This window comes from Syngnathus floridae, chromosome 12, assembly GCF_059516105.1.
Source record: "Syngnathus floridae isolate MCC-2025c chromosome 12, RoL_Sflo_1.0, whole genome shotgun sequence".
NCBI classification, from domain to species: domain Eukaryota; kingdom Metazoa; phylum Chordata; class Actinopteri; order Syngnathiformes; family Syngnathidae; genus Syngnathus; species Syngnathus floridae.
In genome coordinates this window covers 10,654,202-10,679,180 of record NC_142424.1, presented here as the reverse complement: position 1 = coordinate 10,679,180, position 24,979 = coordinate 10,654,202, and the positions used below count along the sequence as shown (strand labels likewise).

At 41.0% G+C, this 24,979-nt stretch overlaps 2 protein-coding genes and 2 long non-coding RNA genes across 7 annotated transcripts in view; 2 read left to right on the top strand and 2 right to left on the bottom strand.

The window, feature by feature from the left end:
- The window catches only part of il6st (interleukin 6 cytokine family signal transduce), a 46,263-nt gene extending 44,553 nt beyond the window's left edge, over nt 1-1,710 (bottom strand). The window contains exon 1 of the mRNA XM_088391239.1: nt 1,501-1,710. The gene's annotated coding sequence lies outside the window, so the exon portion shown is untranslated. The remainder of the gene's footprint in view (nt 1-1,500) is intronic.
- Nucleotides 1,711-3,707: 1,997 nt separating this feature from the next.
- LOC148390056 (uncharacterized) overlaps nt 3,708-24,979 on the top strand; it is a 49,271-nt gene continuing 27,999 nt past the window's right edge. The window contains exon 1 of the long non-coding RNA XR_015861568.1: nt 3,708-3,967. This is a non-coding gene — a long non-coding RNA (uncharacterized LOC148390056). The remainder of the gene's footprint in view (nt 3,968-24,979) is intronic.
- tpm2 (tropomyosin 2 (beta)) overlaps nt 4,031-24,979 on the bottom strand; it is a 32,251-nt gene continuing 11,302 nt past the window's right edge. For 2 of the 4 annotated variants that reach the window (XM_088391259.1, XM_088391261.1), the window contains 7 exons: nt 24,294-24,427; nt 23,915-24,032; nt 23,560-23,630; nt 17,668-17,743; nt 9,976-10,038; nt 9,780-9,849; nt 4,031-4,269 (listed from right to left, as the gene is read on the bottom strand). In XM_088391259.1, the coding sequence (XP_088247385.1) occupies nt 4,187-4,269; nt 9,780-9,849; nt 9,976-10,038; nt 17,668-17,743; nt 23,560-23,630; nt 23,915-24,032; nt 24,294-24,427 (615 nt within the window). In that variant the 3' untranslated portion in view covers nt 4,031-4,186. Of the gene's footprint in view, nt 4,270-4,389; nt 5,801-9,779; nt 9,850-9,975; nt 10,039-17,667; nt 17,744-23,559; nt 23,631-23,914; nt 24,033-24,293; nt 24,428-24,979 lie in introns of those variants that run through there. The other 2 variants (XM_088391258.1, XM_088391260.1) reach the window with 1 other exon arrangement.
- Nucleotides 6,490-7,541, top strand: LOC148390058 (uncharacterized). Its single transcript, XR_015861570.1, has 2 exons — nt 6,490-6,544; nt 7,227-7,541. It is a non-coding gene; the product is annotated as an uncharacterized LOC148390058 (long non-coding RNA).

Sequence of the window (24,979 nt, the reverse complement as noted above, 5' to 3'; positions counted from 1 at the left end):
GTGAGGATTTGTTCCCCCCCTGTAACTTGGGCCAGGAATGAGGGAACCTGTTCAAATTTGCCACACTACCTGAGCAGACCCCCAGGAAGACAGAAAAAAAACAGCTGGAGTCTAGGACTCACCGTTCTCAAAATAAGGGGGGGGAACATATCCTCACGGGGCACCCGTGAGGATTTGTTCCCCCCCTGTAACTTGGGCCAGGAATGAGGGAACCAGTTCAAATTTGCCACACTACCTGAGCAGACCCCCAGGAAGACAGAAAAAAAAACAGCTGGAGTCTAGGACTCACCGTTCTCAAAATAAGGGGGGGGGAAACATATCCTCACGGGGCACCCGTGAGGATTTGTTCCCCCCCTGTAACTTGGGCCAGGAATGAGGGAACCTGTTCAAATTTGCCACACTACCTGAGCAGACCCCCAGGAAGACAGAAAAAAAGCCAGTCGATGTCCAGGACTCACCGTTCTCAAAATGGGAGGGGGGCACAAATATTCACGGCTTGACATTTTTTATAGCGTTCCTGTTACAATTTTTATCCCACCACCTTTCACTTTGCTTGGGACAAAAGGAGCCTTCAGAACTGAAATGTCTTCTCAATTATTCATTCAAATCAATTCACTCAAATCATTGTCGTTATGAAAGATTTGATCACAATCTTGGCTTTTTCTTAAACTAACACGTTTGACATTGCTAGAGTGTCAGCTTTTAATTATATTGCGCGGTCATTTTAAAGCAAATTAATAAATGCAACAATATTAATTTGCTTTGAAAATACCTGAGTAATAAAATGGATGGATGAATGATGATTACAATTAAGAATAAAGTCTCCTTTGTAATATATACTCCTTGTAGCATGTAACGGTACCCAAAAGGAGGAGTTTCTTTGCATCGAGGTTTATGCAAAGAGCTCACGTAATTATATCCTTGCTTTTTGGTGAAGTGAGTGAGTGTTCCGTCTTTACGACTGGTCTTTGAATGCACCCCGCTTCAATGGCAGAACGCGGATGAATTTAAAGACATCAAATGACAATAATCCCTTATAAAAATTAAAATTGACTGACGCAAACGTGAGTTCTTCATGTTTTTATTGAAAACAACATAGTGCTGACGCCGTACGACGCCGTACGGCATCGGTTTTTCGCTTTCCAAACAAGCTGTGCGCGCTCCCGCGGCAGGGGGAACAAAATCTCACGGGGGAACCAAATCGAGCACAACACCGGTCAGGGAACCATATGCAGCCATTAGGGGTCTCCCTGAGTCCCAAGCTCCGGCAAATGCGTCAGGAAGGGCATCGTCGTAAAAAGTGTGCCAAAAAATACTTCTCTTGCGAACCATCTGGACAAAAAACGGATGTTTCGCTGTGGCGACCCCTGAGGTGAAAAGCCGAAAGGAGCCACCACTGACAGAAACATAAATGTTGATTTTGTGTAATCACCTCACCCCACTACCCCGTTAGCGCCATATTGTCTTCACGGTCGGACAGGGAAAAAAGGTAGTACTTACCTAAATTGTGTCAGGATTAGTCCATCTACGATCTTACTATCTCATTAACGTTATTTGAGTCGAAAAATTATTAAAACAAGTTGTGAACGTCCCATCTTTGAGTTCAGGTCTGCGCTACTGACCGTACTAGGACCACCCATTTCCCGTCAAGGAAACATGATGTCGTAAGCCCCATTAGATCTCACAAGTTACGTAGGGACAAGCTACATATGATCGCAGAGGCTCCGGTAGTATATGGATCTGTTCGAAGCCCGATCGCCGTGTTTTCTGATTCGTCATTATTACTGTCTGTCAATACCTTTGGCCAATCGCACGTTTAAGATTGCACTTTCCATGGAGCGTTTTCCAGTAAGTCTCCGCCTCTGTTCCCACAGAAAAGGATATGGCAACAAAACAGTCCGGTAAATAATGATCCAAAGAGTTAAAGAATGAATTAATAGCATAACGTTGCATTCTCAAGGAATTAATTTTCCTCCTACTGGTAGTAACATTCCGTTCGGCAAGACACAGCGTGGTTATATCTGAGACACAGTAGGGTGGCAATACATTTTGTGATTTTTATCTTTGAAGCAGTCCTTCTCGGAGAACATGCTTTTTTGGGGCTGTAGTACTAGATAAACGGTCATTAATTACCCAGCCACAGCAGTAGGTGGGCGTGGCTGTATCATTTTAAGAGTGTGCGGAGGGAGTATTCGCTCTCGTGCACGGAACATACGCACACGCAGTACAAAGCAGGCGGTAAAAAGTGCAGTTGGACACCATGGAAAAATATTGAACAGGGTTGAAAAGAACAGCGGAGAGAAACAGAGATGAGGGAGATGAGTCACCCGAAAGCGAACACAAGGAAATATGACGACGCATACGTGGCACTCGGCTTCAGTGTGACTACTGTGGGAAACGAGGAAAAAACAGTGTTTACTGTGCCTGAAAAAGGTTGGCATTGGACAGTATGAAGCCAAAAATATTAAGGCGGCACTTAAAGACACTGCATCCCAATCACGCTGATAAGATTCTTGAGGTTTTTTTTTTTCCCAGCGAAAACGGGCTGAATATTGCCAACAATCATCCCGCTTTGTGAACCCTACTTCAGTGAATCTGCGAGTACTGTTAGCATCATATGAAGTAGTTTACTAAATTGTTCAGTGCAAAAAAAAAACCACATCATTGCAGAAGAGCTGATACCGCTTGCAGCCATACATATGGTTTCTGTCATGCTGCCTCATTTTGATTTAAAAAAAAAACAGCACAAAGTTTTATTAATTTTTCTTTTGTATGTTAAAATGTTTTATATATTGTGGTCCTGAGTCAATGTTGTTGATTACTTTGAATTGAATATGATTCGTTTGCTGTTATTTAATATTATTTATGTTTATATTATTTTGTTGTATTTTTTTCAGCATAAAATGGCAGTTGGTCATGAATGTTTATAGTTTAAGTAAATATAATTTATTTTTTAATTTCAGGCAAAATGATGCACTTGGAATCTGATCTGTTGCAGAATAAAACACAATGTTAAATAAAGTTATTCTTTGTTGTAAGTTGATCTTTGTTTTTTGTTTTCTTTCATGTTAATAAGGGTACAACCATGGGGTGCGCAAAATGTTTTCTGTTCCATAGGGGGGCATCACAGAAAATGGGCTCCAGCACGCCAGCGACCCCCGTGGGGACAAGCACTACAGATAATGGATGGATGTATTTAGTGTTCCGATTGGTCTTTGAACGCACCTCATGTCAACGGCAGAACGCGAATGAACTTAAATAAAATAAAATAAAAACCCTTTCTAAAAATGGAAGTTGACTGACGCAAACGTGTGTTCATGTTTTTACTGAAAGCAAGCTGGTACTGTCTACCGTATGGCATCGGTTTCCGCTTTCCACTCAAGGCGTGCGCGCTCGCTCTCGCGGCAAGGGATACCGATTTTCGCGGGGGTAACTACTTTGGCACGACACCTGTTTGTCCTTTGGAAAACATTTTACACACATCACTTGTGTCAAAATAACCAGCCCCAAAATGTGTGCAGCCCTCTCTACTTAGGCCATAAAACAATTCGCCTTTCTACAGCTTATATGAAAATAGCAAGAAATGTGCAGGGGTATTTAGTAATTAAATTAGAGCGTACAGAGGAGAAATGTTGATTAAAAGCAGAAACATGTTGTGGGTCATTGTATATCTCATTAGCAACTCTAAATTGAGGTGCAACAGAGAAACAGCGCAGCAGCGGACTGACGACAGGTGGCGGCACACGGCTGGTTGCTTGCGGGGTGAGGACAGACAGGCAGGTAGGCCAGCAGAGGTCGTGGCGGCGGGCGTTGTCAAAGCAGACAGAGGCAAGCTGAGAGCGTGGTCAAGGACAGTCAATGGATCGGACCAGGAGTTACTTGGAGAAAATCCACGCAGGCACGGGGAGAACATGCAAACACCACACAGGAAGACTGCAGTCGTAATCCTGCACCTCTGAACTGGGAGGTGGGTGTGTTAATCATTTATACATTTCTTAAAACTAACCTTTAATAGGAAAGAAAAGGTACATTTTCTTAAGCACATAAACATTTTTATTTATTAGGTATCAACATTTCATAGAGCCTTTCAATTGGTTTCTGTGTGCATCTTGAAAATCCTTGTGTGCATGTTGATGTTTAAGTGGGATTCCATTGTACAGAGAGAGTTGTGGCTGGGAAAATCACGTTATAGGTTGTTGAGCTCCAAAAGAGTTTGGTCCAACACCTGGTGCATGTCCAGGTTTTCCTCTTTGGCATAGGCCAGTTTTTCTGCAAGTTAAAAAGACACATGAGCTTCCAAACACACATTAAATCGACAACTCAATCAGGCAACATACGTTATACAAGATATTAAATTATGTAGTCACCCACAACAATTAAATAACTTACCGTAATAAATAGCCCTTCAACGTTATAAATCCATTTTCATAGTTTTTTTCCCTAAATTGCAAATGGTACAAACCTTAACTTTATCGATTTAAAACAATCTATTGGTTCAGTCTGATCATTATCAACAAACATTGCTAATACTATGTACAAATTGAGCAGTCAGAATTATATCCACAAACTGGGGACAGCGCGGTGGAGCACTTAAAGCTCGGAGGGTGCGGATTCGATTCCACCTCCGGCCCCTCCTGGGTGGAGTTTGCATATTCTCCCCGTGCCTGCGTGGGTTTTCTTTGGATCCTCCGTTTTCCTCCGACATCCCAAAAACATGCTTGGGAGGCCGATTGAGCACTCCAAATTGCTCATAGTTGTGAGTGCGGATGGTTCATATCTGTGTGCCCTGTGATTGGCTGGCAACCAATACGGGGTGTCCCCCGCCTACTGCCCGATGACTGCTGGGATAGGCTCCAGCAAGCCCGCAACCCCTGTGGGGACAAGCGTATAGATGATGGATGGATGGATGGATGGATGAATGGATGGACGAATGGATGGATGGCTCAAACTGTGTTTGCAGTTGCAGATCGCCGTAATTCACAAACAGATCTCTGTAACTTGAATAGTAGATATATGCGCTGGCTCAAGATTTCAATCTGACATGGGGTAAAACTACCTATATGGGTTAACAGTATAGCTGTAGTTAAAAATCACAGCCCTATGTGATCTTGGAACACAATGTTCCAACTTCACTGCTTTTCACTGGAGTTTTGTATTTAAGGAGGAAAGGAAGGTTGTGAAGCATGGCATCAGCCCCCTACACAAAAAAAATAGGTTACATAGATAGGAGAAAAGTGCATGGTGAGTTGTAAAACAAAGTTTTATCGGAAGAAAAGCAGAAAAGAGCAAACATCTTTTTGAAAAAGTTTACTGTTTGGTTTAAAAATGAATTATAGTCATTTCAAAATATGTGATGGCAAAAAATGCAAGCGGGGGCTTTGAAAGATAGTGAAAAAGAAGAGACTGGAGTGACACAAAGAATGAAGAGAGTTTAAATACATTTATTACAACGGAGAGTTGCAGAGTGTTTTGCAACTGAATGTGTGGGAGTAGTGTGACCGCTGCAAAATACTTGGCACTGACTGGGTGAACTGTAACCTACAATGCTTTCAGGAGGTCGATGTTCTTTAGGACCTGACCCAGCAGCGCAATGATGGGTAAACATGACATTTCAAGATTTTTTTTTTCCAGCTTGATAATACCACAGTTGAATGCAGTAATCCCGCAGCAAGCAGACAGGGAAAAGATGAAAGAGGAAGGAGAAGAAGTGACAGCTTCTACAGGGTAGTCATATCATTGAGGGCTAGGTCCAGCTCCTCACTGAGAGCCTTGCCCTTCAACTTCTGAGCATACACTTCATCTGCAGGAGAACACACACACAGAAACACACACACGCGCACGCAGGCACGCACGCACACACACGCACACACACACACACGCGCACGCACACACACACACACACAAACACACAACGCCAGACAGGATAGAGAGAAATTTACCAAAACTGTATTTATAACCAAACATTATTATTAAACAAACTGTTATCGGGAGACATCATACTTAGTCTTTGTATGCACTGAGCACATCATGCAAGACTATTGATGTACATACAGTCTGCAATATAGAGTAGAAAACGGTGGAGTTGAGTGTATATTGTTTTCTTAATGTGTTATTCCTCTGATTTAGTCGCAATCACTGCAGAAGTTTGCTATATTCCTCTACCATCAGTACTGCACGGAGCTGCAATAGCGAGCGTAAGGTGCTAAGTGTGGCTGTGTGTGTACATTACATATTGCGTGTAAAGAAAGAGCAATGAAAAAACAACAACTGTCATCCCGTTATGATTTGTGGGTTGTTATTGTCTTGTCTTTTTTGTTGAATTGTCACTTCCTGTTTTATTTTGATAGGTAACTCTCATCTCGTTTCAGTTCGTGGGCCTTCCTCTGTGCGTCAGTCTGTCTTCCCTGATCCTAATTGTGTGCACCTGTGTCCTTGATCCTAATTGTGTGCACCTGTGCCCTTACCCTTCTGTGTGTATTTAGTCAGCGTCTTCCCCTTGTCTTGTGCCAGAGCGTCTTGTCTCGTCAGGAGTACTAGCGATCACGTAAGCTGAAAGATACTTTTGAATACCTTGTCTAGTTTTTTGAAGAACCCTTTTATTCTCGCTTTACCCAGAGAACTATTTTGTTTGTTTGTTTTGCCTGGATTTCCCTCTTCGAGGTGATTTTGGTTTTTGCCGGCTCTCGCCTGTCAAAATAAATTCCTCTTTTTTTGGTCACTCTGCATCCGAGTCCTCTCCTTGTTCCTAGCCTGACAACAACCAGAGTGTGTCATCTACCTATTCTTCCAGTGGACAGAAAACAGGCAACTAAAACAAACAGCGCTTATACTTCCTCAACATCTTTTTTTGTGATGGGCTACATTCTTGGCCACTTCGCCAAGAAATGAATTAGATGAATGATTAATGAAGTAGATTAATGATCACAACAATTACTATAATTTTTCGACTATAATACTCGTTTTTACCCCCAACGGTACGAACAGTGTACAAGGGAGAATACAAGGAAAATAAAACATTTTTGTCACATTGTGTATGTATACTGAAAGCTAAGGGTTGTGAAAAAAGTATGCAATACTTAAATTCTTATATAATCTGTAATGTGCAATGTCCCTCCACTGATAGATTTTCTTTAGCTTATCCATTAGATCACAAGAGCAGCAGCTTTATCAGCAAAGCCCAGTCACTTCACCCAGCTCTTTTGGGGGAATTCTAAACTGTTTTCCAGGGCCAGCCAGGAGGCATAGTGTCTACAGCATGTGCTCCCCAAGGAATCCTCCCACTGGCATGCCACCAGGGAGGTGTCCAGGAACCATCATAACCAGAAACTTGAGCCAACTCATCTGTGTTCTTGATGCAGTGTAGCCCCTCCTGGATAACAGAGTGTCTCAACCCATCTCTCAGGGACAACCCAGAACACCCATGCAGAGGAAACTCATTTCGGCCGCTTGCATCTGGGCTCTTGTGTTTTTTTTCTCGGTCCTGGTACACAGCTTGTGACCATAGGTGAGAGCAGAAATATAGTTCGATGGGTAAATCAAGAGCTTTGCCTTTCGACTCAGCTCCTTTTTTACCATGACAGATCTTTGAGTCCACATCACTGCAGATATTATTGCTATTATGTAGTAACGGCGTGTACTGATACCAGGTATCAGTACCAGGCTTATTTCATAGTATCAATACTTATGACGTTGACAGGTACCGGTATCCGCCGCCCTATTGTGGCCATTTTACGATCAGGAACTTAAAATTAGAACAGAGAAATGTCATTCATGAATGACATTAATTTTAAGGAAAATTGCTGCAAAATTGGAATAAAATGTTTGTTTTTTGTTTTTTAAATAATGTCATTGTTTTGGGAGAAATTTTATATATCAAATATTCTAGTGATATTGGTGCTTGATATTAGTGTCAGTGACTTATCAAAATGATGTATGTGGTATTGAACATCCCTATTAATAAGATTTAATTAGATTTTAAACACATTAAAATTTCTTGGCAACAAGAAAAACTGTTTGCGGCCATTAAAACTGTTTGGTATCTGATGTTTTTGCAACCTAATTTTACTACGTGCGCAAACACTTGCAAGCATTTACTGCTCAGTGAGATTCCACCTTCAAGCTTGAAATCCGGAAACTAGTTTTTGAATGAACGCTGGTCTATTTTAGATTGGCTTTACGTACTTACATGAGCAAAGTTGCGATGCTACGCACCGGAAATTAGAATTACGAAAAACAGCAAAACCAGTAGGCAACAGTCATCCACTGATTACAGGGATGAGAACGGCAAATGAAAAAAAAAATAATGAAAAGTAGCCATGGTCTGGGGGCCACATGCCCCCCCCCCCTTGCCACAGGGGGCCAGAGGCCGCAGGGCCCCCATTGCCACAGGCCCCTATTGGGGTCCACAGGGCCCACAGGCCCCCATTGGGGGCCGCAGGGGGCCAGGGACAACGCCCCAGAGGGGGCTCAGGGGGAAAGCTCCCTGGAAACTCCTGGATTTTGGCAGTATAACAACCCCAAAACTATTAATTTCATCACTCAATTCCAACAGTTTTGTTGAAAAAATGTTCCTGCTTGGTGGGCTACCAAGGTGAATATAATACAGTCAAGCCTCGGTTTTCGACCACAATCCGTTCCAGAAGGCAGTTCGAGAAGCGAATCGGTCGAATTCCGAATCTACTTTCCCATTACAAATAATGGATAAAATGTAATCCGTTCCAAGGCTTTAGGCATTTTTTCATTTGCGCATTGTCGTCCGATCGCGCAACTGCAGCGCACCGCCGAACGCGCAATCGTAGCGCGTCGCCGACCGCGCAAATGCCCCGCGCTGGTTGCATTATTGTGACAGAGCCATCGCTGAAATTTTGAAAATATTTTTAAAGTCCTGATGTACTTTCCAATATTTAAGTGGACCTCAGTGCGCAGGGTGCTAAATTTAGTCCGATCGCGCAAACAAAGCGCGCCGGGCGCTCACTGTAGCATTGCTTTAAGAGCGTCTTTGTGTTCCGAGTTGTAAGATTACGCTGCTCTCGAGCAATGCCCATCTGAAGCAGTTCCTGATCCCGTTCGACTTGTCTATTTCCCTGGCACGATCCTCGTCTTTTTTCTCTAAAACTTTCGCCATGCTGGCTAAAAAAAAAACTTTTGCTAATTAGGCAAATGAATAGGCAAATGATATGACGAAAGTAGCGCCAAAATGCTACCGAAAATAAGGCGGCTGTTGTTGCAATACTGTTGCCAGCCGCCCCCCATGTAAAAACAATTTTATCTACAAAATCAAAACCTACACGATTCACGAAAATGATACTCCCGACGGAAAAAAAACACGAAAATCCGCGGTTCCGCGGAAGATTCTCATCCCTGCTGATTAAAAGAAAAGTAGCTCCCAAACTCCACAAAATCAAATTCTCCATGTAACAGTTTTGAAAAGATGATGGGAAAAGGAAAAATTATACAGACTTTAGGGCACAGTCAGGTGCAAACTATTTTCAAATCAAAGGATGTCAAACAATTTAATAAATAAGAATGCATATATTTATAAAAGCTGTTGATGGAGTAATTTAGTCCTATCGAATTGTAATGCACTATTAAATCTTAAATAATTATAATGAATGTTGTATTGAATGCTCAGTTATACGTAAAATTGAGCACAACTTCATTAACATGAATAGCAGGCAGAGGGTTGGCGATTCTGTTTTTTGTTACTGTCACGTTATTCTATTTAGTGTAGTTAGTGGACACAGCAAGGATAGGACAGATACAAAAAAATAACTGAATACCTTCGAGATCATCAATGGTCTTCTCCAGCTTGGCCACAGATCGCTCTGCAAACTCTGCTCGGGTCTCAGCCTGAAACGCACAGCGAAAATTATGTTAATAATGTCTCACATACATTTACATTCTTCACTTATTCAAATGAGCAGTTCTTAGCAGAAACAGAATCACACAATGAAACAAACAAGAAACACGACTTACCTCTTTAAGTTTGTCAGTAAGAAGTTTTATTTCTTCTTCATATTTGTCCTCCTTCTGTGAGTACTAAAAATAATAGTAATAGTAGTTATTAATAAAGAATGCAATCAAAAGAATGTATGGGCCATTGACAAAAGTAACTCATCAATCTAGACCAGGGGTGGGCAATTAATTTTTACAAGGGGCCACATGAAAAACCTGAGTTGTGTCAGAGGGCCACACCTACGATAACTTAAACCTGCTCAATTTTCTTCCATTGTAAAATGCACTAAATTATTTATGTTAAATATTTGGTACTGGTAATTAGAATACAATTATTCTGTTTATGTTTATATTAAGCTATGTGAAATTGTGGTGTAAAGGTCAAATAAAAAAAAACAATTATTAACCAGTACAATTTATTCTTAACTTCTTTAACTTTTCCTCAAATGACAAAGCCGCTCCATCTCTGGGTGTGAAGTTTGATAAAAAGTCCTTGTTGGGCTTGCAGTTTTGCTAGCAATGCATCAGCCTCTGATGCGCCCTGTTTATCAGACAGATGTATTTTTTCTCATGCTTGGTCGTGTAGTGGCGACTCAAATTATATTATTTAAACACAGCGACCTGTGTACCACAAATCAGGCACATGGCTTTAGCTTTCATTTCTGTAAAGAAATACTTGGCAGTCCATGTCTTGTTATTATTCGCCTTCACACATTGTTATTCTACTTTATTATTATTATTATTATTATTATTATTATTATTATTAGTGTGAAGGTGAAGACCTTCACACTATTGTTATTGCTGTCCTTTATTATTAGTGTGAAGGTGAAGACCTTCACACTATTGTTATTGCTGTCTTTATTATTAGTGTGAAGGTGAAGACCTTCACACTATTGTTATTGCTGTCCTTTATTAGTGTGAAGGTGAAGACCTTCACACTATTGTTATTGCTGTCCTTTATTATTATTATTATTATTATTAGTGTGAAGGTGAAGACCTTCACACTATTGTTATTGCTGTCCTTTATTATTATTATTATTATTAGTGTGAAGGTGAAGACCTTCACACTATTGTTATTGCTGTCCTTTATTATTAGTGTGAAGGTGAAGACCTTCACACTATTGTTATTGCTGTCCTTTATTATTATTATTATTAGTGTGAAGGTGAAGACCTTCACACTATTGTTATTGCTGTCCTTTATTATTATTAGTGTGAAGGTGAAGACCTTCACACTATTGTTATTGCTGTCCTTTATTATTATTAGTGTGAAGGTGAAGACCTTCACACTATTGTTATTGCTGTCCTTTATTATTATTGTGTGAAGGCGATGGCCTTCACACATATGTTATTCTACACCATTCTCTATTATTATTGTGTGAAGGCGATGGCCTTCACACATATGTTATTCTACAACATTCTCTATTATTGTGTGAAGGCGATGGCCTTCACACATATGTTATTCTACACCATTCTCTATTATTATTATTGTGTGAAGGCGATGGCCTTCACACATATGTTATTCTACACCATTCTCTATTATTGTGTGAAGGCGAAGGCACAAACTCACACGACACTGGCTGCAGTTTTTTTCGTCATAAACATTTATCGTTTTTGCATAATTAGTACATTTGTGGTGTAAAATTACGCATTCATTCTTAATGGCGCATTCAACATGAACATTCATGACATTAAGCACATTACACCACATCAGAAAAGCAAATAAATTAGCTCAGGTGGTAACACGGGCGCTTGTTAACTCGAGCCTCTTCCCCGCGTGAGTTCGATTGCAACTCTGGGTACTGCTATTTTTCCTTTTTATTCACTGCTTAATATTTTTAACGCTTATGATTTGTAACTTTACCATTTATTTTAATAATAATTTATTTTCATTTTTATTCTTCCCGCTTATCATTTTTAATGCTTATCATTTGTAACTCTCGTCATTTTGCCATTTATTGTATAATAATTTGATTTCCTTTATATTCTTCCCGCTTATCATTTATATCGTTTATCATTTGTAACTTTTGTCATTTTCCCATTTATTTTATAATAATTTAATTTCCTTTTTATTCTTCCCGCTTATCATTATTCACGCTTTTCATTTGTAACTCTCGTCATTTTCCCATTTATTGTATAATAATTTGATTTCCTTTATATTCTTCCCGCTTATCATCTTTATCGTTTATCATTTGTAACTTTTGTCATTTTCCCATCTATTTTATAATTTAATTTCCTTTTTATTCTTCCCGCTTATCATTATTCACGCTTTTCATTTGTAACTCTCGTCATTTTCCCATTTATTTTATTCATAATTTATCATTTATTTACCATTCCCACTAATCATTTTTCCTATTTATTTTATTTATCATCATTTATCATTATTTATTTCCCTTTTTATTTTTACCACTTATTTTTCCCATTTATTTCATTCATCATCATTTGTCATCATTTATTTCCCTTTTTATTTTTCCTGCTTATCATTTTAACACATCATTTTACCCATTTACTTTATTCATCATCATTTATATTCATTAATTGCCCTTTTTCATTTTTCCTGTCTTTCATTTCGAAAAAAGTAGAATAACAATAGTGCGAAGGTCTTCGCCTTCACACGCAATTTCTCCAGGAATTGCAATTCTAGTTGTGTGAAGGCGAAGGCCTTCACACATTGTTATTCTACTTTATTATTATTATTATTATTATTGTGTGAAGGCGAAGGCCTTCACACATTGTTATTCTACTTTATTATTATTATTATTGTGTGAAGGCGAAGGCCTTCACACATTGTTATTCTACTTTATTATTATTGTGTGAAGGCGAAGGCCTTCACACATTGTTATTCTACTTTATTATTATTATTATTATTATTGTGTGAAGGCGAAGGCCTTCACACATTGTTATTCTACTTTATTATTGTGTGAAGGCGAAGGCCTTCACACATTGTTATTCTACTTTATTATTATTATTATTATTATTATTATTGTGTGAAGGCGAAGGCCTTCACACATTGTTATTCTACTTTATTATTGTGTGAAGGCGAAGGCCTTCACACATTGTTATTCTACTTTATTATTATTATTATTGTGTGAAGGCGAAGGCCTTCACACATTGTTATTCTACTTTATTATTATTATTATTATTAGTGTGAAGGTGAAGACCTTCACACTATTGTTATTGCTGTCCTTTATTATTATTATTATTATTAGTGTGAAGGTGAAGACCTTCACACTATTGTTATTGCTGTCCTTTATTATTATTATTATTATTATTATTATTATTAGTGTGAAGGTGGAGACCTTCACACTATTGTTATTGCTGTCCTTTATTATTATTATTATTATTATTCTACTTATTCCGCTCACTTTTTTGACGCTTAACTCCTTCCACATACTTCAACCGATTCACTCCGTTCCACTTTTCACTTATTCCAAATATTCATGACACGGCTGCTTACATTTGTTTTGTTCGAAAAATTTTCCGTTTTCACAAAATTCACGATTTTGTGGCATTTTTTTCCCCATTCATTCTTAATGGCAGATTCAACATTTCACATTTTTGTTGTTCCAGTTTGAAATTCACTTATTTCAACACATTCAAATCACATTGGGGACATTCCCAAACTTGCCAAATTCAAAAATTTCACGTTTTCACTTTTAAAATTTGCACACAATTTTGCAAAATTTCACAAAATTTTGTTTTTCACTTCTAGTTTCTACATTTTTCCACCGATTCAACTCGTTCCAACTTTCAACTGTTCATCTTTTGCCTACCTATTCCACACCTTCCCACTTAGCAAAATTTCCAAATTTTCAATTTTGAAATTCACACCAAATTTTCCAAAAATTTAGTTTTTCCCTTCTAATTTCTACATTTTTCAACCGATTCAACCCATTCCAACTTTATTCACTTTGTTCACCTTATGCTTACCATATTCACCCCCTTCACCCCCACTTCCACAATTCAACCCTTGACCCCCACTTCCAGAGTGGCGGCCATCTTGGATTGACCCTGAAGTGCCCCAATGAACCCGGAATGAACTGGAAGTACCCCAAATAGAACCGGAATTGACCCCAAATGAACCGGAAGTGACCTCAGGTGAACCGGAAGTGACCCCAAATCAAACCGGAAGTGACCCCAAATCAAACCGGAAGTGACCTTTTTAAACCGGAAGTGACCTTTTTAAACCGGAAGTGACCCCAAATAAACCGGAAGTGACCTCAGCTAGACCGGAAGTGCCTCTAATCAAACCGGAAGTGACCCTAATAGACCGGAAGTGACCCAAATCAAACCGGAAAAGACCCCAAATGAACCGGAAGTGACCTCAGGTAAACCGGAAGTGACCCCAAATCAAACCGGAAGTGAGCTTTTTAAACCGGAAGTGACCTACTTAAACCGGAAGTGACCCCAAATAAACCGGAAGTGACCTCAGCTAGACCGGAAGTGCCTCTTATCAAACCGGAAGTGACCCAAATAGACCGGAAGTGACCCAAATGTAACCAGAAGTGACCCCAAATGAACCGGAAGTGACCTCAGGTAAACCGGAAGTGACCCCAAATCAAACCGGAAGTGACCTTTTTAAACCGGAAGTGACCTTTTTAAACCGGAAGTGACCCCAAATAAACCGGAAGTGACCTCAGCTAGACCGGAAGTGCCTCTATTCAAACAGGAAGTGACCCAAATAGACCGGAAGTGACCCAAATCAAACCGGAAGTGACCATATTTCAACATTAAGTGCCCTAAATACATACATTTGCACTACCTTTTGCAAATTTTGCCCGATTAAACCAGTTTCAACATTTTAACCCCAAAATTGAACTTCCTGAAGCCGTTTTTTTCCTTTTGTTCCAAATTTCAAAAAATTTTGGTGCATTTTTTTTCTTTTAATTCCCATTCATTCTCTATTAGGATTCAAGATTTGCTCTAACTTCTACATTTTTTAACCGATTCAACTCGTTCCAACTTTCAACTGTTCATCTTTTGCCTTCCTATTCCACAACTTCCCACTTACCAAAAATTCTCTACAATTTTGTTTTTCTACTCTATTTTCTACATTTTTCAACTTATTCAACCCATTCCACCTTTCAACTGTTATTCATTTTCCTACCTATTCCACAACTTCCCACTTACCCAAAATTCCAAATTTTCACTTTTTAAATTCACACCCAATTTACCCAAATTTGCTTTTTCCCTTCTAATTTCTACATTTTTCAACCGATTCAACTCTTTTCAACATCATTCTGCAGCATTCCCCAAGTATTTATTCAACCTCTTCACCTTCACACGCAATTTCTTCAGGAATTGCAAATTCTAGTTATTATTATTATTCTACTTATTCCGCTCACTTTTTTGACGCTTAACTACTTCCACATACTTCAACCGATTCACTCCGTTCCACTTTTCACTTATTCCAAATATTCATGACACGGCTGCTTACATTTTTTTTGTTCGAAAAATTTCACAAAATTCACGATTTTGTGGCATTTTTTTCCCCATTCATTCTTAATGGCAGATTCAACATTTCACGTTTTTGTTGTTCCAGTTTGAAATTCACTTATTTCAACACATTCAAATCACATTGGGGACATTCCCAAACTTGCCAAATTCAAAAATTTCACGTTTTCACTTTTAAAATTTGCACAAAATTTTGCAAAATTTCACAAAATTTAGTTTTTCACTTCTAATTTCGACAGTTTTCCACCGATTCAACTCGTTCCAACTTTTAACTGTTCATCTTTTGCATACCTATTCCACACCTTCCCACTTACCAAAATTTCCAAATTTTCAATTTTGAAATTTACACCAAATTTTCCAAAAATTTAGTTTTTCCCTTCTAATTTCTACATTTTTCAACCGATTCAACCCATTCCAACTTTATTCACTTTGTTCACCTTATGCTTACCATATTCACCCCCTTCACCCCCACTTCCAAAATTCAACCCTTGACCCCCACTTCCAGAGTGGCGGCCATCTTGGATTGACCCTGAAGTGCCCCAATGAACTCAGAATGAACCGGAAGTATCTCAAATCAAACCGGAAGTGACCCCAAATAAACCGGAAGTGACCTTAGGTAAACCGGAAGTGACCCCAAATCAAACCGGAAGTGACCCACAATAAACCAGAAGTGACCTTTTTTAAACCGGAAGTGACCCCAGATAAACCGGAAGTGACCTCCGCTAAACCGGAAGTGACCTATGTTAAACCGGAAGTGACCCAAATAAACCGGAAGTGACACGAATCAAACCGGAAGTGACCTTTTTCAACACAAAGTGCCCCAAATAGCTACATTTGCGCTACCTTTTGCGATTTTGTCCGATTAAACCCGTTTCAACATTTTAACCCCAAAAGTGAACCTCCTGAAGGCATATATTTGTTTCATTCCAAATTTCAAAACATTTTGGCGCAATTGCTTTTTCTTTTAAATTCCCATTCATTCTCTATGGGGATTCAACATTTGCTCTAACTTCTACATTTTGTAACCGATTTAACCCATTCCAACTTTCAACTGTTCATCTTTTGCCTACCTGTTCCACAACTTCCCATTTACCAAAAATTCCAAACTTTCAAATTTGAAATTCAACCAAATTCTCCAAAATGTCGTTTTCAACTCTAAATTCTACATTTTTCAACCGATTCACCCCGTTCAAACTTTCAACTGTTCATCATTTTCTTACGTATTCCACAACTTCCCACTTACCAAAAATTTGAAATTTTCACCACAAATTCTCCAAAATTTCATTTTACACTTCTATTTTCCACATTTCTTAAGTAATTCAACTCATTCGGCATCCTTCCCCAAGAAGTGATTCAAAGTTATTGCATTTTCTAGTTTATCTTATAACTCATATTTTAATGTCAGATTCATCAGATGTTTTCCATCTACAGCAAAACTAAATGGACAAGCCTCACTTCACTGTACCAATACTATATGATAAATCACACGATTACCTCGCTGTCCCCACGACCACCCCGCCACACCCACCTCCCCACCAACCATACACGTATAGTCTCACAAAAACACATAGGTGAAGATTGCTATTTAGAAATTAAGGAGTTTTATATTGTCTTCAAAATAGAAACAGCAATCAGAGAAATATTAACAGAAATGTGTAATTACAAATAGCAAAGTAACAGGAATTAAAGATGTGCGTTAAGAACTTTACACTATACAACTATTATTCTGAGGGAGGCCAACACTCCAGTATACACTTATGGCAATGGATGGAATTTTCAAATTGCAAAGGGTGGAATTTTGATTTTTTTTTTTAAAATATATTGTACTGTAAATTTAGTGCTTAAGTGCAGTCCACATGTGAAAAGTTGAAGTGATGAAGCCACAAATTGGTTAGCATTCTTGTTGTAATATTATTTATGACTTAATGACTTAAGTTTATGCCACACGTTTTGTGAAGTTGTCGTAGTGAACCCTTAAAAGATTGCAGGTGTTAAGAAAATGACTTTAATGAAGGAGATAAGTAAACTGTCTTTCGTATTATGTTATGGTTCATTCACGTTTATTTTTAATGTTAGCCTAACCTATAAAGGCAAACATTTTTGTATATTAAATCCCATGATGTTTATTGTAATATAGATTAATTTATTGTTTACATGGGAAGAGAGTCTTGAAAAAAATAATATTAAACTGCAATTTGTTTTTATTGTTCAGCCAAATATTAGAATTTGATGAATAAATACAATACCAATAATTTTCTGTACCTTTTCAGCCTGAGCCTCCAGTGACTTCAAGTTGTTGGTGACATTTTTCAATTCTTCCTCAAGATCACCTGATTTACTGAGCAATGATGGAAAGAGGAAAACAAGAGGGAAGAAAAAGAGTAACTAGAAAAGTAGGACAGTAAAGGAGAACAAAGATTGATCTAAAATACTGGAATTTCCACTGAATAGTGTGCTTATAATTTTGTGTCTGCCTCACTTGAATTAAAATACTATAAAACTAAAAAAAAAGTTCACAGTAAATCAAATAGGTGATGACGGGTTTGATACGAGAACGTATCAGATATACAGTATATAAATCCAAAATTCTATACACAATAGTACATTTTCCTTTTTTCATGTTCCCATGGAGACTTTTGTCAAATGGGTTACTGCTGCACTATTGTATGATAAAAACAAAATGGATGAAGAAACAACATACATACATTGCAATAAAATCATTGCATCAGAAAAAGTTGCTTAAAAAATAAGCAACCTTTTTTGTCTTTTTGGTGCTGGTAACTTCACTGAACAACACATACTTTGTGAACATCATCACTATCATCGGTTTAAAGTCCGTTTTCCAGGCGCCGCTGGGTTGGACTGGGTTCTTGATATGGCTTTCTTCCACCGGGAACGGTCCATGGCCATCTCGTGGTTGATGCCGAGTGCCTTCATGTCGGCTGACACGGTCGTCTGCCAGGTCTTTTTAGGTCGGCCACTGGGTTTTGTTCCCTCTACGTTATACGACATAACTTTCTTCACCCAGTCGTTCTCGTCCTTCCTCACTACATGTCCGTACCATCGCAGTCTGCCTCTCCTCACCACATCTCCACTCCCATCTTCTTTCTCAGCTCTGCACTGGTTTTTTTCTCCCTCATTGACACACCACACATCCATCTGATCATCCTCATTTCTGCTCAGTTTAGTTTGTCTTCGTGTTCTGTTTTCAGGGCCCATGCCTCACTTCCGTACGTCATACTACTTCTGACGCAGGCTGAGTACACTTGGCCTCTAATCTTCAGGGATGGGGCCTTAGATGTTAAGAAGGGCATGAGTTCCCTGAATTTCTTCCACCCGCTTCTTACCCTTGTGGTCACTGCTAGTGTTAGGGTTTTCCAGGTTATCTTTATCATAGGATTATGTTGGAATGCAACAGGTAATAAATACCTTACCTTGTCCTCCTTATCACAAGGTCATAAAACATCCCCTGACATGTTTAGACTAGAGGACAAGGGCTTTAGCCAGTTTACCCAAACCCCCACTCTGTTTCTCTTAATAAATATCCCCTCGCAGGAACGAGGGTTCAGACTTCATTCCTTGAACGAGTGAACTCTCCACCTGCAGGTGTCCAAAAAGGACTTACTTGTCTCCCGTGTGGTTCTTGCAAAATAAGTTGGAGTGAGCAAATCTCTAACAGCTAGGTCCACCCCCCATCAGCGTTAAGTATGTCTCCAAGGTAGCAGAAGCTGTCCACCACCTCGTACATCTCCCCATCTACTATGAGCCCCTCTTGCTCAGCTGGGTCTGCTTGGGCGACTTCTCCCCTGCACCGCTTGCATTTGAAGGTCTCACTTGCAGCTAGTAGGCTGCCTTTTACTCCGCTGCATCTCCGGTGCACCCATCTCTGACAACCCTTGCACCGGATAGAGTTAGCTTGCACTCCCTTCCCGCAAACTCCACATGGCCATGCTCCTGACTGTGGTACCACTCCCAGGCCAGCACCACCGACCATGACCTTTGATTTTGCCGCATTCACCTTCATTCCTTTCACTTCCAGGCAGGTCTTCCAGGCTGCTAGCTTCCTAGCTAGGTCTTCTCGACTGTGAGCCATCAATACCAGGTCATCCGCGTAGCGCAGCTCCCATGGTAGTCCACCCCTCACTTCCCTTGATACCACATCCCTCACGATAGCAAACAATAATGGGCTGAGCACTGATCCCTGGTGCACCACTACCCTTACTTCAAACCCATTACTGTCGCCAACTCCTGTTCTAACAGCTGTGCATGCTCTGCAGTAGAGAGTCATCACAGCCTTAACCAGTCCCTCTTCCTGGCCCGACTTCCTTAAGGCCCATCTCACCACCTCCCTTGGCACCCTGTCGAATGCTTTTTCCAGGTCAACAAAAGCGAAGTTCAACCTCTTCCTCTTCTCCTGGTGTTTCTCTTGCATCTGTCGGATGACAAAAATTGCGTCTGTTGTACCTTTACCAGGCATGAAGCCATACTGCATCTTGTCCACCTGTGATCTCACCCTCCTTTCCAACACCCTCTCTAACAACTTCATTCCATGCTCCAGCAGCTTTATGGCCCTGTATGACCCGCATACGAGTGGGTCCCCCTTCCCTTTGAATAGCGGCACCAGGACGCTTCTTGTCCAGTCCTCCGGAATGTGCCCCTCAGCAATGACACTGTTACACAGGTCAGTCATCCACTGCACACCGACGTCTCCCGCTGCCTTTAGCATCTCTGCCACCACTCCAGATGGTCCAGCTGCCTTTCCATCCTTCATGGCCTTCATGGCTTTCCCCACTTCTGTTCGCATGATCAGGCCACATTCACCCTCCACTTCGTCGCATCCCACCTCTCCATCCCAGTCATTCTCCACATTCAGCAGCTTCTCCATGTACCTTCGCCATACTTCCTTCTCTCCTCTGTTGTCTGTCACGATGTTGCCATCCTCATCCTTTACACAGTTTGCACCGGTCACATCACCTCTCTCCTTAACCATTTGCTTTGCTATCTTGAAGAAGCTCTTTCGTCCTCTCTCACTCTCCAATTCACTTGCAAATTCTTTCCTCTTGGTCTCTTGGGCCTCCCACACTGCTGTCCGTGACGCCCTCTTTGCCTCTACATACCGCGCTCGGTCTGCCTCCCTTTTAGATTTCTTCCATACTTTATGGCACCTCCTCTTCTCATTCACTACTCTTTCGACACTGTCATTCCATGTCTCTCTTGGTCTTGCTTTACCCTTTGACCATCCGCACACCTCCTCTGTAGCTTCAAGCAGAGCCTTCTTCATTGCCTGCCACTTGCCATCCACACCACCCGACTCCATCATCTCCTCCACTTCTTCTGCTATATGCTCAATCTTCTCCCTCAACTCGTTTTTACTCCCTGCGCTATGTAGCTTCCACACCTTCAACTTGGGAGGATGCTTCTTAGCCCCCACCATCTTGATTCGCAGAGTTAGGTCTCTGATGACTAGGCGATGCTGAGACACACACTCTTCTCCGGGGATTGCCTTGGCATCCCTGACCAAGACGCGGTCCTCCTTTCTGACCATGATGTAATCTATTGTGCTCTTGCAGCCACCCGAACTGTATGTTACTAATTTGGCTTCGTCCTTCTTGAAAAGCGTGTTGCACAGCACCAGCTCCAGTGCGTCGCCGAACTCTAGGATCCTCTCTCCCCCTGCGTTCCGCATGCCGTACCCCTGTCCCCCATGTACCCCCTCAAAGCCATCTGACTCCCTCCCCACGTGTCCATTCAGATCACCTCCCAGAATTATGACCTCATTCTGGGGGATCCCTGACAGCACCATGATGGCCTTGTCCCAGAACGCATCCTTCTCGTCCTGATTTCTGCCAATTTGAGGGGCATAGATTGAAATTACCTTTGTCAGGCGCTTCCCAACAATCAACTTCACAAAGATGATCTGCTCATTTACCCTGCTAATGCTTAGCTCTTGCTCTATCCACTTTTCAGCAATAAGTACTCCAACACCACCAGTCCCTTCATTGCAGCCTTGCCAGAAGAACTTGTACCTTCTGCCGATTGCACCCAGCATCCTTGCACTTCCACCCTTCCATCTCAACTCCTGGACACAGCAGACATCCACCCTTCTCCTGTGTAGAGCCTCAACCACCTCCCCGGATCGGTGCGACATGCTGCCGATCTTCCATGTAGCCACCCTAACACATGCCTCCTGCCCCTCTCTATTCCGGTTCAGACCTCCCCGCAGTCCATCGGGCTGAGAGCCATCATATCCACCTGTGGTTTGGCCTCCTTTTCCATCATTCTTTTTGTCGTAGGCTGATGAAAATGCCCACAGGGTACTTAAGGCTGTACCCCGCCTCTTCTGTGTTTGTCTAGCCATTCTGAGAATATTTTTGGAGCAAAACTTTTTACAGTCGGATGCCCTTCCTGACACCAACCCAAGGGGAAATTGATTTTCTATAGGGGTTGACTCCCTTAGCCTATTCCTCTCCCGAGGAGCCCTTTGGGCAGTGGTACTATTTAACCCATAGTTGGGGGCTGATTCGTGGGCACCAGGGCGTGTCCACACACCGGTGGGCCTACATGCCGCACGTCTAGGGGCCAGACCTCCTCCGACTCCCTTGTAGTTTTGCCTGGGTCCGTGTTGTACCCAGTTACCATGTGTCGGCGCGTGGAGGCACTACATAGGGCTTGCTGTTAGAGAAGCTATGTACTGGCAGGGAGAGACTTACGCACTCGGCTCTCCCGTTTGCATACTGCTAGCCAGCGGTGAGGGTTGACAGTGAGAAGTGACATGCACTGGGCACTCCACCAACACACTAGACGCATCACAACAACCCGACTTGGTCTTATGAAGTCAGACACAGAACGTGTAAATTATTTATAAACCGAGTTTAACTGAAAGTTTCCCCCAAAAGTGAAGAGCGACCTAATATAGATTAGAACAAATGTTTAAATATTTTGCCTTTTTCTCAAATAGTCGACTATAGGGTATAAAGTCACTTCAATTGAAATCCATAAAAGTTGTACAAATCTTCATAGAATAAAATCACCCATCCTTCTTAAAAGATGAACGAAATTTTCAGACATGATCATGCGTGCAGGATAGAAGGAGGAATGAGAACAGTGTTGAGATGGCAGGTTTTAGGAGGAGAGCCCAACAGCTCAAAATGAAAACCACGGCAGCAGTAGCACAATAAATACCTCTTCCTCTCCGCACATCATGAATTTCAAATTCTGGTCCATTAACCCGAACTGCTCCTCCAGCTCCCTCACTCGCCTGCAGGGGTTAGTCCATAGCCAGGTGGTTTGGTAGAGGGGGAGGGAGGGGGAGCAAAAGATCCCATACAGGTGATGGTGGCGGTGTAGTGAGCCACGCATTACATCGTGATCCACAGGGAAACGTAAATATTTGTCTCCATGTCATTAATATGTGCGTTACACCCTGCCACATGTGATTCACACATCTATAAAAGCCCGCAGCAAGGAAAAAGCACATGCAATTGATGCAATTGATGATCGTTCATGAAATGATACAAATGAACGTGCAATTAAATAACTCACATGAATAACTATTCAAAAATGGGTTTTAGACACTTGGGCCCTATTTTTAGGAGTGGCACAAATTCAGGGCAGCGGCTGGCCCAAGTGTGAGCCAAAAGCGACCAGTGTTGGTAATTTTGTGGACAAAAGCACAGGAGGAGTTCCAAATGGGCTGTGTTTACAGCTGAATTAAGTCACCACTAATTTATCAGTTAATCGGCTTCCTTTAAAAGGGGGACAACTCACAGTTTAAATAGAGATATCTGTGTGGAAGAAGACGATGCATATTGTCACTGTTCATAGCCACGGGGTGGCAACAGAGAGTAGATAAAAAGAATGAGGTGATAACCGCTGGTAACGTAAATATGTCAGTGCTTTTCTGCCTACACAAATCCACAAATCCAATCAGCTAGCATTTGCACACTGCTGCAGATGCACTGTTTACAGCTTTTCATTATGTACTAAGTCCTAACATACCAAATGTCAACATGAATATTCAGTTGGACCTGAAAATTGTCACTAGTTCGTCCCATGTGCTCATCATACGGATGACATGATCTTTGCTATGACATGAATAATGAATGATAGTTTTTGTGTCGGTTTTGCTGTTTTATGGCACAAGTGTTGACTTACGCCTCGGCCACCTCAGCACGCTCCTCTGAACGCTCCAGGTCGCCCTCAAGAATCACAAGTTTACGTGCGACCTACAGACATGTACAATACACACATGAAAAGTCACAACACATTTCCTAACTGAAAACAAAAGAATGCAGCATTCACATGCAGTGTTTTGGTTCAGAACATTTTAAAAAGCACAGTTGCTTGTTTACAATGTTAGTGTAAAGTCCTGCCTTGAGATTCATACTAACTTCAGATCATAAACATAATGTGTCATTCCCCTAATGTGAGTACAGAACATACTCTGGATTTAGAAACAGTGGATTTGGCAAATAAGTGACAATGCCAATAAAGAGGGGATGTGTCTCACCTCTTCATATTTGCGATCGGCTTCTTCAGCGATATGTTTGGCCTCTTTCAGCTGCATCTCTTGGATCTCCATTTTCTCCTCGTCCTTACTTGCTCTGTTCTCTATGACCTTCATTCCTCTAAATCACAAAAATATTATTCTGCGTGTAGATGTATAATGTAACCAAATCATCACCATTACGCACCTTATTTTTTGCCACACAAGTAGGTTGATCGTCACACTTTCAATTTCCAATAATGACATTGATTACCAGTATTGTTTCAACAGAGGGTTGAGTTACAGTCATGTGTCATACTTTTTATGAATACTTTGATTGAGTTTAGGGGGGAACCATGGTTGGCAAGAAGTGCTAAAAATCTTTATGGAGTGGGTATTGCACCTTTCACTCTCATCAGCAGCTTTCTCAGCTTCCTCTAGCTTCTGCAGAGCAGTAGCAAGTCTCTCCTGAGCTCGGTCCAACTCTTCTTCCACTAGCTGGATACGCCTGTTTAGAGATGCCACCTCAGCTTCAGCCTGCCGAGACACAACACACAAATAGAAATATTTATCAATATTTTTTATTTTCTACGTGTGTCTTTTTTAATTACCGTATTTGCCGGTGTATTAGTCGACCTTTTTCGATCCAAAATCGACCAAAAAAAAATCGACCTTGACTTATACACCGAGTCATAAAATGTAACTTCGTATTCATCGCTTCAAATGTGATGGTAACCAAGGCCGTTTCTCATGCATCTCATTGTGCGTGGGTGTGCGTCCGTCAGGCTCATCAAACAGCGAGAAACTGAATCATTATAAAGCGTTCGTCGCATTAACACGCATCCTCAGCAACAATTTCAAATATTCTCACCTCAATAACGGACATCGAAAGCCAGGCAGCGACGATGACTGCTAGGGGGAAGTACTGGGTATTGAGCGAATGTGCGAGTCATCGCGCGTCAAGCAACGACAATAACTACCGGTACGTAAACATTCAATCGCCATGTCTAAATGAATGTCGTTGGCACTTAGAAAATATTCGCCAAACTTGGCCAGACTTCCAGGGGAAGAGGCCGAATTTTCACTTGT